Source organism: Podarcis vaucheri (assembly GCF_965113315.1).
Source record: "Podarcis vaucheri genome assembly, chromosome: 16".
Taxonomy (NCBI): Eukaryota; Metazoa; Chordata; class Lepidosauria; order Squamata; family Lacertidae; genus Podarcis; species Podarcis vaucheri.
This window is the reverse complement of record NC_138754.1, coordinates 36,640,592-36,655,547: the sequence shown is the minus strand read 5'-3', so window position 1 is coordinate 36,655,547 and position 14,956 is coordinate 36,640,592. Positions and strand designations below refer to the sequence as shown.

Sequence of the window (14,956 nt, the reverse complement as noted above, 5' to 3'; positions counted from 1 at the left end):
GGTTGTATATATATGTAAATGAACCACATATCCTAGAGAAGACACGGTCTCTGCTCTGCCTCATCCCAAAGGAAGCAAACCCTGGAGAAGCACAGTGAACCTAGACACAGATCTAAGGATCAGGACCTCTCTAGTTTTGGGATCCACCATGTGGGATGCCTTCCCCCAAAGAAGCTTCTCAAGCAAGCCCCCGAATGTTGGGTCATTCGGGGCACCAGCTGAAACTTGGCTCTTTTATTAGACCTGACTGAGTAGGTGTGTTTGCTGTCCTCTGGTATTTGCAGCTGTTTCCGCTCTGTGCTACAATTTCCTGCTGGATTTGAACTGTAGCTTGTTTTTTTTGGGGGGGGGTGGCGGGGGGGCAAGGGGGCAGTTTCTTGTTTTTGTATCTGGGGTCTTGACTGGAAAAAGAGTCAAGCTTGCAAAAATTTATAATTTACCTGACAATAAATGTTGGAAATGTAATGAGACTGAAGGTACATTCTTTCACCTTTGGTGGACATGCCCAAGGATTAAGACATTCTGGGAGATGATTTATAATGAAATGAAAAAGGTATTTAAATATACCTTCCTGAAGAAACCAGAGGCCTTTCTCCTGGGCATGATCGGCCAATTGGTGCCAAAGAAGGATAGAACTTTTTTTATGTATGCTACAACAGCAGCAAGAATACTTATTGCGAAGTATTGGAAAACACAAGATTTACCCACCCGGGAAGAATGGCAGATGAAGTTGATGGACTATATGGAAATGGTGGAAATGACTGGCAGAATCCGAGACCAGGGAGAAGAATCGGTGGAAGAAGACTGGAAAAAGTTTAAAGACTATTTACAGAAATAATGTAAAATTAATGAATGTTAGAAAAATGTTGGAATGAAGTTATATGGCTTTAGTAGAAATGTTATAAGGAATTAAGTATAAATAGATTAATAGAGTATTAAAGGGAAAAATAAGGTTAGAATGTGTTAAGATATTTATAGGATAGAAAACAGAGGAAGATGGAAAGGAATTGCTGAAACAATTAATAGAAGTGGAATACAAAAAGGGAGGTGTGAGGAGGTCATTGAAACAAGTGAATGAAAGATAAGATAATGAAATGGTTTGATGTGTTTTAAATGGGTTTTGTTTTTGTTTTATTAGTTTTATGTGTTAGTGTTTTGTAGTGTTTTTGTATTGTATTGTTTTCTTTTTATGTTTTTTCTTTTGTAGTGTTGTGTTTAAACTGTTGGAAAATTAATAAATATTACCGTATTTTTCGCTCTATAACACGCACCTGACCATAACATGCACGTAGTTTTTAGAGGAGGAAAGTCCGTAGGCATGCAACCCATAGGCATTCCCTCCATAACACGCACAGACATTTCCCCTTACTTTTTAGGAGGAAAAAAGTGAGTGTTATGGTGCAAAAAATACGGTATATATAAAAAAAATGACTGGAAAAAGAGCCTAACTAGTCTGCTCTTGCTGGTGTATACAAAAGCAGGGAAGGCTCTCTGGTTCCAGGGGGCACTCTTGAAAAGATAAAATAGGCTGTTCTTGGTTTGTAACACCCTGAGTGGAAGAGGGTTTGCTGCCAATGAATGGACTCAATACTGCAACTGGAACAGAGTAGTGGAAAGAAAGAAACAGGACACTTACATAATAAAAGCCATCTTCATCAATTTCTCCAATGACTGTTATAATGTCTCCTGTACAAAATGTTAGCTCAGCCTGTGGAAAGAGAATAAAGGACAGCATCACCAGGTTTTGCAAAGCAGGGTTCAGTTTTTGACGCTGCGTCAAGGATCGCTTCTTTCCATATGAACCTACCCTGATATCATCTTCTGGGGCTCTACTTCGTGTGCTGCCTCCTCAAGAGGTCCAGAGGGTGGCAACACAAGAACAGGCCTTCTCTGCAGTGGCTCCCCATCTGTGGAATGCTCTCCCCAGGGAAGTTCGCCTGGCACCTTCCTTATGCACCTTTAGGTGCCAGGCAAAAGCATTCTTTTTTAACCAGGCCATTGGTTGACCTGATCGACATCCCATACCCTTATAAAATGGGGCTCTTCTGGGGGGAGTATTATTAGATTATTGCTTTTATTTTTATTTTATATACCGTGATCTTTTTATGTGAACCACCCTGAGACCTTTGGATATAGGGCGGTATACTACTACTACTAATAATAATGATAATAATAATAAATGATGGATATCTAGCAGCACCTCTGTTTATTATTGGTGAGGTGACTGTATCTCCTGCTGCCACTATTTACAGAAGTCTTCTTACATTAGTCTAATGCAGCAAACAACAAGACGAGTCTTGGGGTTCCTTTAAAAACTAAGGTTTATTCTGGCGTGAGCTGTTGCAGGCCAGAGTTTCACTTCATCAGATGCACAAAGTGCAACCCTGAACTAGCAAGCACATATATGCACGAGGGGAGGAGGAATGTCAGAACAGACATGGGATAGAACTCGGTAGCACAGCATCTGTGTTGCAGGCAGAAAACCCAATGTTCCATCTTTCCCTTTTCTGTTTAGTATACTTTTAAAGAAAAGGGGGGAAAGAGAAAGCTGATGAGAGGCACTGGCAGAAAGAGCTCCTTTAATTTTAATGCCTGTGTAGAAGAAGAAATTCCAAGGGAGAGTTTTTTCTCATGCTGGTGTACCAACTCCATGTTTTTGGCAAGACATTAAAAGCTGGTTCCACGGTGGTAGGTGATGTTGCAGGTGAGTCCCTGATCTGAAACCTATTGAAGTCTATGCCTTATGCTATACCTGGCCATAAGGAAGTGATTTTGGGTGGGAACTCATTTTAATAGGAGCAAGTTCTTTTTTTAAAAAAAATAAAATTACATTCAGTTTTGCACACTTTTTTTTGAAGCAATTGGAGGTTGGTTTTGGGTCGTTGTTTTTTTAAAAAAATGAAAATTCTTTAGCATTTCAGTGCAAATTTCTCTTAAAAAAGAGAGTTTCCCCTAATAAAATGCAGTTTCGTTGTGTTAGTGAAAACAACACCATCTTTTCCCAATGTCCCCACTCCCAAATTTATGCAATTTGTAACCAATTGGTTGGTTGGGGAACCGCACCACACAATTTGGACGAGTTCAAATTTTGAAGGAGGGCTGTGTTGCAGTTCTCATATTGGGAAATGCAAATTTGATTGGTTTGGCTTCAAATGTGAACTGAACCTGATTTCTCCCCCATCCTTGGCTCTGACCACTGGCAAGGCTGCCTAGGGCTGAGAACTGGAGTTTAATAGCACCTGGAGGACCACTGGTCTCCCTGGTGCTTCCAGTGTGTCAGGGAACTGACATCGGAGCGAGAGGCGAAGGGGAGGCTCCCAGATGATGCTGGCGAAGGACCCAGCAGCAGGGGGAGAAACAGCTCAGTAGAGGGGGAAGCCAATCAGCGCAACACCAGGGATAAAGGTGGGCAGATGGGGGAATTGGAGAGAGGGACTCCAGGACTCTTCACTGGACATCAGTGAGGAGAGCCCAGGTCCTCCGCTACCCATGCCTACCCTGCGCAGAAGACTCCCGCGCAGTGAGAGGAGGAGGAGACTGGGTGTCAAACAACTTTTATGCTGGAAGAGGTTCAAGAAACGCCCACTGACGGATTCTGCCAGTGACTGAGGCAGCCACGATGAGAAGGGGCTGTGCAGTCAGAAAGGTTTAACAAGGCAAATTAACCGAGAAAGGCACCAGTTTATGCACGAGTAACTCATACCTATTACACAGTGTAAGTGCCATGATTATTTTGGACTACAGTTCTCACCAGAGAAGGCATAAACCAGCCGCCAGCCCCTAAATCTGTGGTAGTCAATGTGGTGCCCTCCATTTGTTTTACGTTGCAACTCCCATCAGCCTCAACCACGATACACAGGGGTCAGGGATGATGGGTATGGAATTCCAGCAACATCTGGAAGGCACTAAGTCTCAAAGTGCCATCAGGCAAGCAATGTCCAGAGTGAGGAACAAACTCTTTATTGTCAAATGCACCGTATTTTTCACTCTATAAGACGCTCCTGACCATAAGACGCACTTAGTTTTAGAGGAGAACAAGAAAAAAAATCTCTCCCTCTCTGCGCAGCACCTCTTCAGCGAAGCGGCAGGAGAAACGGAGACCCTTCCATTTCTCCTCCTGCTTCGCTGAAGGGGTGCTGCGCAGAGAGGGAAAGCTGTGCAGCGCCTCTCCAGCAAAGTGAAGCCAGGAGAGCAAGAGGGGTCAGTACGAACCGACTCCTCTTGCTCTCTTGGCTTCAGGGATAGCCGCCTGAAGCCTCCGGAGTGCTCTCCGGAGGCTTCAGGTGGCTATCCCTGAAGCCATGGAGCCTGCATTCACTCTATAAGATGCACACACATTTCCCCTTACCTTTTAGGAGGGGAAAAGTGCATCGTATAGAGCAAAAAATACGGTACACTTACAAGTTAGGAAAAGGCATGTCTAACAGTCCTACGTGTTTCAGCTACTCCTGGGTGGGCACAACAGGGAGGCCCCAATCTCGGGCTTACATGTTTGCGCGCAAGCAGATGGAGACTGTGCCTGCATGCAACCTGCTCCTCCTGCTTCATTCCTCTCCTGGTCCTGGGAGACAGGGGAGCAGGAGAGGTAGGCACAGGAGGAAGAGGTGGGGATCATAGAATCATAGAGTTGGAAGAGACCACAAGGGCCATCGAGTCCAACCCCCTGCCAAGCAGGAAACACCATCAGAGCACTCCTGACATATGGTTGTCAAGCCTCTGCTTAAAGACCAGGGGAAGCACTGGACTCTTCACTCTCCAATCCTGCAGCCCCCTCCTGCATCTGACTCTCATCTCCCAGCTGTTACAGGTCCCCCCAGATCATGTGGATCCCTTCTTCCAAGTCAGTCTCCACTTCCACTTCTGCCGGTGCCCACTTCTCAATACCCAGCCACCACTCCTCTGTGTCCAGCCAGTCCCTGACACCAAGCTGGCTACCCCCCTCCACCCTCAAAGGACTGAATTCTTTCTGTATCCATGTATCAATCAGGTTAGAAGGAAGGGTTTTGGTTTGCTTCAATGCGTACCTCCACGTCAACATTAGGAGAGCTCTCCCTTGGATCGTAGTCATATAGTGCCACCATTCTCCTGGTCGATGCTGCAGGCTGACGGCTGCTCCTCCTGTTCCTTTCTGTTCCAGCCAAAGGGAGAAGAAGCTATCACAGTTACTTTTAAATATATATCACCACCATGCAACTGTGACATAAACGAGGGAGCAACCCCACTTGAGACCTTGTTCGGGAGCAAGCCACTGATTTTACAATGGACACAATGAAATAGTTTCTAGCTCTGAGGTTGGCTCTGCCTTTTGATAGTGCTGTTCAGATCAGCCTTTGCCAACGTGGTGCCCTCTTGGCCTTTTCGGGAGTTGTAGTCCAAAGCCTATGGAGGGCACAAGGTTGGCAAAGGCTGGTTCAGACGGTCAGGGACCTGGGTTTCATCTGTATCCAAACCACTTCCGCCAAATGGACTGCTCTCCTGACTTAGCAACAGAGGGTAGAAGAAAGAACATAAGAGCACAAGAAGAGCTGGATCAGGCCAGTGGCTAGTCTATATCAGGATCCTGTTTTCATAGTGGCCAGGAAGATGCCCCCCATATAGCAGCTTACAACATATGCTTGTAGTCTTCAAGAGTTGGAAAGAACCACAAGTGGTTCATGGGTGCACCAATGGTGGTGGGAAGCTACCGCTAAACTGAAGCTAAAAGGCAGGGCTCTAAATTCATCTTGATTTAAGCCTCTGCAAACAGATCCTGTTAACACCTTTGCCTGGTAGAAGAACGAAGGCTCCTTCAAGGCCTTTCATGCTGTAACAGAAACATTATTTACACCAGAAATATACACATTTTCTCAATGAGCGACAAGAGCAAACGTGGTTTGAGCAAAAGCTGCAATGTTTAGACACCAACATTAAACATTTCTCAGGGGAAGTTCTGGAATGGCCTTCCAAACGACATGAATGGGGCATGGTCCTTGCAACTGGCAAATGAAAACCATGCTTGTTTAGCATCAGTATCTCATGAAGGATGCTTTCGAGCAGAGATAGTGGGGAACAGTATGAAAACTGATGAAAGGGAACTTGGGACAGGGACTCCATGTCTGATGGACCAAGAACATCAAGGATGAAGAACGTTTGGGATTGGTACATTTTTTGTAAGAAAGAAAGGAATGTATAGCATCGCACCACACCACCTGGGAGCTGGCATTTCTTTGGAGGAGACTCAATTCCACAGCTGGAATGAAGCTGGAATCTTGGTTTAAGCTAGCAACTGAGCTCTGGTCCCTGCAGATGTCTAGGCAGCCCTAAACATCTTTGAACAGCCTTATAAAGAGGCACCAGATCCCTTTTAAAGATGCACAAAAACTGATCCCCAAGTTGGAACAAGAAGTCAGGTTGTTTTCCCCTGGAGCTGAACCTCTATTTCAGCTGGTCCAAGGTGCTGGTTGTAGCACTTTCATGAATGATGGAGGAAAATAACCAGTCTCAGCTGTGCAAAGGATGCAGGAAAATAGGGACTGGGGGGAGGATGCTTAAATGAAGGAGAGGGTTTGCGAGTTTAAAGACTCCTTTTCTCATCACATCTTGCGTTGACCCTGCTCTGAAAGAGCTGCCTCCCTTGAAGATGCAGACCAGGATCCAAAAGAAGAATGAAAGTAGTTCCACGAAGCCACAGGTGCGTATACCTTGTGTTGCTTTCATCAGAAGTCCCTTGACAACACACTACAAAACCACCCTACACAGTTCTACGGCTCCTGGTGGTTATACCTTATGATTCTGGCAGGGTACATGGGATTAACCTGCTAAGCCTCAAGACTTTCCCCAGGGCTGTGTGTATTCCAAATATTCATGTTTGGAAACCTATTACAGTGGACACTCGGGTTGCGAACGTGATCCATGCGGAATGCACGTTTGCAACCCACAACGGCGCATCTGAGCACATGCGGGCTACGATTTGGTGCTTCTGCGCATGTGCAACTGCCGAAACCTGGAAGTAACCCATTCTGGTGCTTCCGGGTTTCAGCGGTCCGTAACCCGAAAAAACGCAACCTGAAGTGTCTGTAACCCAAAGTATGACTGTATTTATTTATTTACATTCTAAGAAATCTCAATTTTCATTTACTTAAAGAAAAAAAGTCTAGTCCTTATGGCTGTGGATCAGTGCTTGGTGAAAATGTAGAAGACCTTCTCTGGCAGTGGCAAGGAGGTAGTTTCAGGGCTTAATTTGCCCTCCTTGCCCACTGCCAAACATCTCCAGAGTAGTACAGGAAGAATCTCACACTTTTTATCATCAGGGAGTCCTTACCAACATTAACAGGTCTGATGAAGACCGGTGTACCTTGGAAGGTGCTGTACTTCCCTTCACCATAAAGGTAAAGGGACCCCTGACCATTAGGTCCAGTCGTGACCAACTCTGGGGTTGTGGCACTCATCTCGCTTTATTGGCCGAGGGAGCCGGCGTACAGCTTCCGGGTCATGTGGCCAACATGACTAAGCCGCTTCTGGAGAACCAGAGCAGCACACGGAAATGCTGTTTACCTTCCCGCCGGAGCGGTACCTATTTATCCGCTTGCACTTTGACGTGCTTTCGAACTGCCAGGTTGGCAGGAGCAGGGACCGAGCAACGGGAGCTCACCCCGTCACGGGGATTCGAACCGCCAACCTTCTGATCAGCAAGTCCTAGGCTCTGTGGTTTAACCCACAGCACCACCCACGTCCCTCCCTTCACTATAAAGGTAAAGGTACCCCTGCCCGTACGGACCAGTCTTGACAGACTCTACGGTTGTGCGCTCATCTCACTCTAGAGGCCGGGAGCCAGCGCTGTCCGCAGACACTTCCGGGTCACGTGGCCAGCGTGACAAAGCTGCTCTGGCGAACCGGCACCAGAGCAGCACACGGAAACGCCGTTTACCTTCCCGCTATAAAGCGGTACCTATTTATCTACTTGCACTTAAGGGTGCTTTCAAACTGCTAGGGGGGCAGGAGCTGGGACCGAACGGCGGGAGCTCACCCCGCCGCAGGGATTCGAACCGCCGACCATACGATCGGCAAGTCCTAGGTGCTGAGGTTTTACCCACAGCACCACCCGCGTCCCTCCCTTCACTATAGGCTTCTTTAAAACAGGTGGGCTGGCCATCCGTCAGGGACCCTTTGGTTGTGATTCCTGCATTGCAGGGGGTTGGTAGGTGACCTGTGAGGTCCCTTCCAGCTCTACAATTCTCTGATTCTGCTGTGGAATTCTGTGGGGGATATTCTAGGCCAGTAGCTTCCAAACTTCCTCACCCCCCAGACCACTGGAGAATTGCTTACAAGACCATATGATTGATTTTCCTGCCAGAGCCGGCCCACCCATGATTCAGGGCGAGGCAGCTGCCTTGGGCGGTGGAAATGGAAGAGGCAGCACTCCCTTGAGTCCATTCCACTGTCACTGCAGAAACAACCTAGGTAAGGGAGGCTTTAGCAGCAGAAGAACAACAAAACCTTCTGCTGCCCAGCTTTGAGTGTACCCAACCCCTAGGGGCAGAGAAAAGCTCTGCGGAACTCCATTCTCCATGAGATACTTAATCTCACGGTTGTGGGTTCGAGCCCCACGTTGGGCAAAAGATTCTAACTCAGAACTATTAAAAGTAGCCAGCAGAGCTGCACAATGACTGGACCAGAGGCACCTAATGAATGCTCACATTTTACAGGTGAGGAGCACCCTTTCTGCTGCCAGTATCTGATGGGATGCCTAAAAGGAGTATCAAACAAGCCAGCTCAAAGCACTTTGCTTCGTCAACAGCTTGAATCAGGTTGTTGGGTTGGGGGTTGGTTGGTTAGTTGGTTGGTTTTAAGCACAGACCTCTTTTGGACTTTCTGGACCTGCGGTGTGCAGAGTGTGAGCTCTCTTTGAAACGGTTGCAGTTGACTTCGGGAAAAGAACAAACAAAAGAAGAGAAGATATGAAGCTGTTAAGAAGGAAGGTATGGCACTTTCAAAATGTGGACTTTCAAGGACCGAGACCAGATGGATGGCAATGCAGCTCCTCTTTTTAACCACCCCATGTGTTTGTCTTTATCACAGAGCCATTGTTGCACTGAGGGTGGTGTAATCCATCATGGTCAAGGGGTTGGTTTGCTTTTCCATGTCCTCAGGATCAATGGAGACCCCAACATGAACAACAGAGGATCAAAATCAGATTCCAACCCACCTCCCCAAACCCCTTTCAGGCCAAAGGAGTTAAACCATTATACTTCCTTTAAAACAACAACAACTTAAGGTTCCTGGCCAAACTAGCCACAACATTAGCTGCATGGAAGGCGCACATTTTTTGTTTTCTAAATAAGCAGCTGCAGCGAACCCATGCATTTGAGGCACATTTCCTGCTCGCTCTCCTGCCAAAAAGAACTTTGGGAACTGTAGTTTGCCAAGGGTGCTGGGAATGTATCCCCGTGAGGAGTGAACTACAGTTCCCGGGATTTTGGGGGGAGGTCAGGTGCTTTAAGTGTGTGCAGCCAGCTTCTTTCAACCTCTGCTGACAAAAATAGATGGAAGCTGTTGTTTGTCTTCCAAGGAAAGCTCCTTTGGGTGCCCCTTGGGGAGGGTGCAGTGCGGGGAGGACAGAAAGTTAACCCCCCCCCCATAATCCCGAGACAGCTCAGGCTGTCCCACAGCTGCTATTTACATAACTGAAGAATGTGCATGTTACCAAGCAATTAACATTACATCTAATTCGGCCCTTTGCCTCTCTAGTTTTTGAACCTGAGCTTATTCTGAAGACTACTTCTGTTTCCTACACAGTGATGACCTGCCTGGTCCAGAATATTGTGCGATTCCGGTCATGACTCAGAGCTGCAGGCAGGGGTCTCCGATGGGAATAGCAAGCAGGGTGACCCAAACCAACTGGCAATGCAGAACATGCCATGCAGACTCCAACCATTCAGAAGATTGACATCTTTGAACTGATGAATTGTTGGCAGTGGTTGTGTTTTAAAGGTCTCAATAGGGGGGAACAAACATTTCTATTTGAGTTTTGTTAGCCCTTATTCGTGTTCACCAGGGGTGGGGAGCCTAAAGGCCAAGGGCCAAAGGCCAGCCCCCCAGGTCTCTCTATCTGGAACTCGGTAGTCTCCTCCTGAGGCCACACCCCTCACAGACCCTTCTTGGCACCCAAAGTGGTTTTGCCTGGCTGGATTGTGTCCTTGAACTCTGGGTAATTCCTAGCACTTCAGTTAGCGAGGTGTGCGTGTGAAAACCAGTCTACTGTGCACAGGCCAAATAGGCATTTGCTGCCCTGCCCACTTTGGCCTTGGCCCCCAAGACCTAATGCAGCCCTTGGGTTGAGAGGTTCCCTACCCTTGGCTTACGCAGTAATCTGATTCTGGGCAGATTTATCCTACTTGACCACAGGCCTACTGCTGAACTGGGGAGCATTTCTACAACTGTTGCAGACAGAGTCCCAACGGCGTGATGACAGCTACAGGTGGCCTCCCTTACCTATTTTCTCCACAGGGGTGTTCAGAGGGAGGAACCCTTGCTTCAGAAGCTGCTCCATCATAGCTTCGTCGTCGGCTTGGATTTCAGAGACCATATTGCAAGGAATAAGGCCCAGCCTCGCACAGGTTTCCCCCCGGTAAAATCCATCAACGTCTTTATCGCCGTACACCTGATGTTGATCAGGGATGAGAAAACAAACAAATGACTTACTCAGTTGGACCAAGCAGTTAGGCATTTCTGAAGTTTGTTTGTTATTTGTTGTTTGTTTGTCAAGGAAATAAACAACTATCTGACTTTTAGAAGGCATCTGAAGGCAGCCTAGTTTAGGGAAGTTTTTAATGTTTGATGTTTTATCGCATTATTATTATTATTATAATTATTGGAACCACCCAGAGTGGCTGGGGAAACCCGGCCAGTTGGGCGGGGTATAAATAACAATTTAAAAACAACAACAACAACAAATTTTCGAGCTTTCCTCCTAAAGGTAAAGGTAAAGAGACCTCTGACCATTAGGTTAATTCGCGGATGACTCTGGGGTTGTGGCACTCATCTCACTTTACTGACCGAGGGAGCCAACTTAGTCATGACTAAGCCAATATTAAAGACTGTTTAAACAACTTAAAATTACAAAAGGTGGGTCCTATAAACATGCACCTCAATTGTCCAACACCAGGTGAGTAAAGAAGTGCTTCTTCAGCATTCTTCAAAAGCTGTACAATGAAGGTGTCAGATGCATCTCTGTGGGAAGGGAGTTCCACAACTAGAATCGGCTGGCTATGCCTACTGCTGGCTCTGGCACCATCTGCTGGTGGTCTCCTTGCCTTCCAAGGACCGGCCAGTGGGACTGGTGGAGTGGAAAGCAAGAAGCCCAAACAGCAGATGACTGTTTTACAATTCAAAGTACTCATTTATACATCCTTAAGATATCAGTGACTTCCCTTCTTCTCTTTCCATGGTTCATTTTACATATCATAAATCCCTGCATATTTCACAGAAACTATACCATTCTGTTTTCCATGATTACAGCCATCATAACTTATTGACACTGCTGAATTTATCTCAGTGCTGCGAGTGTTTTCAGCTGTACACAGTCATTTCCCATATATTAAATAAACGTTTTCCAATCTTCTCTAAACGTATGTTCTTCTTGTTCTCTTATTCTATATGTTAAGTCTGCAAGCTGCGTGTATTCTGTCAGCTTAAGTTGCCATTCTTCTTTAGTTGGGACCTCAAACATTTTTCATTTTTGGGCTAACGAAACATGGGCCGCAGTAGTGGCATACATAAATATCCTTTTTTGACACCTGGGAATTTCAGTCTGAATTATCCCCAACAGAAAGGACTCTGTTTTTTTGGGGAAAGTACTTTTAAACAATTTTTTCAATTCATTATGGATCATTTCCTAATACTCGTTTACCCTTTTACAAGTCCACCACATATGGAAAAAAAAGGTTCCCTCAACCTCTTCGCAGAGCCAACTAATTCTAGTCCTGCCTCAACACCAACACCCCCCCTGCTGAATTCTACAATGGTTCACACAGAGACCAAAGGAGATTCCGACAAAACACCAGGAAGAACTTTCTGACAGTAAGAGGTGTTTGACAGTGGGACGGGACTCCCTTGGAAAGTGATGGACTTTCTTTCCTTGTGTCAGGCACTGTGCTGAGGAGGCATGGTGGGAGCCGCCGCCTCCCTCCAACCCCGAATCTCCCCAGGAGCAGGAGGACAGTATAGATTTGGAACAGTGGTTTGCAGAGGGGCATAGTTCAGAAGGCAGAAGCTGGGAAATACTGGATGGGAAACAGCTAGGAGAAGAAACGCTGGTAGAGGGAGGGTTAACAGATTTACAGTCGCTGGATAGCATTCCTTCCCCACCCCCATCTAGAAGGGCTCAGAAAGTCTTCAAACAGAAAGCACAGAGAGCACAATTGTACAAGATGTAGGAGTGATGTAGATAATAGGGATGCAAGGGGAGTAAACCTTAATTGGGAGCACCGCCATTCTAGAGAGATGTGTTCTGTTGTGTCTCACTGTGATTATTAAAGATTCTAACTGGTAAGACGACTCCTTTTCCTTTGTTCTGCTTATCTGCTGCCAAGGTGGAAGGAAGCGGATTCCCTGAAGCCTGACACCTTGGAGGTTTCTAAGCCGTGGTTGGGTGACCATTTGCCATGGCTACTTCAGTTGAGATTCCTGCATTGCTGGGGTGAGACTAGATTGCTCTCAGGCTCCCTTCCAACTCTGCAATTCCATGATTCTGTGATTCAGAGGTGGAACGTGACAGCCAAGGACATCCCATGTACTACTTGTGCGTAGAACAGGCAAGTGAGGGCTGACTGAATGCACATTCTGGTTGGCGGGGCAGTGCCCCTTCAGCCCTCACAGACTGGCCCCCACGGGTAGCAGCCATAACTGGTTCTAGCCCCAATCCTGCATGAGTGTGCTCTGCTTCTGCTTGACAGGCCATACCTTGATAATCTGCCCTTCTTTAAACGGGAGCTCCTCTTCAGCCGCATCAGGATTGGGAGACATGGTCAGTGGGTCGTAGTCGAAAAGGGCAACGAAGATCCGTGTGGAAACCTCCTCTGCACCAGGGTCAGTTTCGGATTCTTCGTAAATCTCTGGGGACAGACGCTCTCGGCTACAGTACCCATCTGCAAAATCAAGGCCAGAGGCCAAAAAAAAAGTTCAAGTACGCGTGAGGGAGCAGCATTGCGAGGTGATCTTTGACAGCCCTCTATGCAGGTGCCTCTCAGTTTCATTCAGCAAAGACCCCAACTTGTTGCTAGGCTGCAAAATAGACAGAGGATGTGAGAACATAGGAAGAGACCTCCTGGATCAAGACAGAGCCTACCTAGTTCAGCACCATCCATCTGTCAAAGGCTAATTTAATGCTTCTGAGAAGGTCACAAGCAGAGCATGAACGAAATAGCCTTCAGCAGCTGATATTCAGAGGCACGGTACCTCAAAACATGAAGGATTTATTAAGCTGTCACGATTAACAGCAAATTTGTCTATTCCCCCCCTTTTAAAGCCATCCAAGCTACTAGTCATCCTCACATCTTGTGGCAGAGAGTTCCGCAAGTTAATCAAAGCCTGCATGAAGGCAGTACTTTATTTTGCTTATCCTGAGTGTGCTGCCAGAAGCAATTTTATCAGATGAGCCCAAGTTATGGTACAATGGGAGAGGGCAGAACATTCTTGCTCTAGCCACAAAAAGCACTGGCACCAAAAGCAGAGGCCCAATGTCTGTGTCGTAAGCAATTTAGAGTGGACATTTATGCAACGTGAGATTAGAGGAAGAGGACACAGGTTTTTGCATAAAACTTACACTTGCTAATTTATAGGAACAGATGCAAATTTGGGAATCACGGCTGCAAGTGAATTAGAAATGCAATACAACTCACCACAGCAAGGGAGACGTGTGTCCCGGTGGTCCTTGTCTGCTTGCCCTGGCTCCTGCTCTCCCTTCTTAGCATACATTATTAACTTTAAACCTGACTTGGTTTATAGCTCAGTTGGTAGTGCATGAGACTCTTAATTTCAGGGTCGTGGGTTCAAGTCCCACACTGGGCAAAAAGATTCCTGTATTTTAGGGGGTTGGACTAGATGATTATTGTGGCTGCTTCCATCTACAGTGGTACCTCTAGTTGCGGACACGGTCCATTCTGGGGTGTCGTTTGCACCCCGAAAAGTCCGCAACTAGAGCAGCGCTTCTGCACAAGCACGGAGTGCAACAGAGCGCTTCTGTGCATGCGCAAAGCACCCAGAATGCTTCTGTGCATGCGGCAAAACCTGGAAGAATACACGTCCGGGTTTGCCACGTTCGCAACCTGAAAACCCGCAACACGAACCTACTGCAACTAGAGGTATGACTGTATAGAAATTATCATGGTCATTATTTATTTGTGTTGAAGGCAGGTTTGGACTGGAGAGCCCTTCAAACCCAGCCAGATGGGCGGGGTATGAACAATAAATTATTATTATTATTATTATTATTATTATCATCATCATCAACAAGAACAACATCATCAAAGGGTGGACATGTTCAAATAGAGGACTGTTCTCTGTAAAGTAAGACACAAGGTCATGGCTACCCTATAGCAATCCTGCGTTATAGTCTGCTGTTCATAGAGGCTGTCAGTGCTCACGTGGACACTGTGGATGGCACAAGGGTGGGTGGTATTTTATTCAGCTTGCATTTAAACCAAACCTACTTGATTTGCACTTCCTGAAACAATACACAGGCAGAGATACAAAAATGCTTCACACTGGGGTGGTGGGAATGCTTTTCCTCTTGTGTAGCTTAGGGGAAATCGCATACAGAGATGCATAGATTAGGAGAAATTCACACTGAAAAGCTTGTTTAAATGAGGTAAAGGTAAAGGGACCCCTGACCATTATGTCCAGTCCTGACCGACTCTGGGGTTGTGGCACTCATCTCGCTTTATTGGCCAAGGGAGCCGGCGTACAGCTTCCAGGTCAT

The 14,956-nt window shown here is 46.5% G+C and overlaps 1 protein-coding gene across 14 annotated transcripts in view; it reads right to left on the bottom strand.

The window, feature by feature from the left end:
* The window catches only part of RIMBP2 (RIMS binding protein 2), a 211,135-nt gene that overhangs the window by 4,794 nt on the left and 191,385 nt on the right, over window positions 1-14,956 (bottom strand). For all 14 annotated transcript variants that reach the window (XM_082204081.1, XM_082204082.1, XM_082204078.1 and 11 more), the window contains 4 exons: window positions 12,940-13,124; window positions 10,471-10,639; window positions 5,025-5,128; window positions 1,637-1,708 (listed from right to left, as the gene is read on the bottom strand). In XM_082204081.1, coding sequence (XP_082060207.1) covers window positions 1,637-1,708; window positions 5,025-5,128; window positions 10,471-10,639; window positions 12,940-13,124 — 530 coding nt within the window. The remainder of the gene's footprint in view (window positions 1-1,636; window positions 1,709-5,024; window positions 5,129-10,470; window positions 10,640-12,939; window positions 13,125-14,956) is intronic.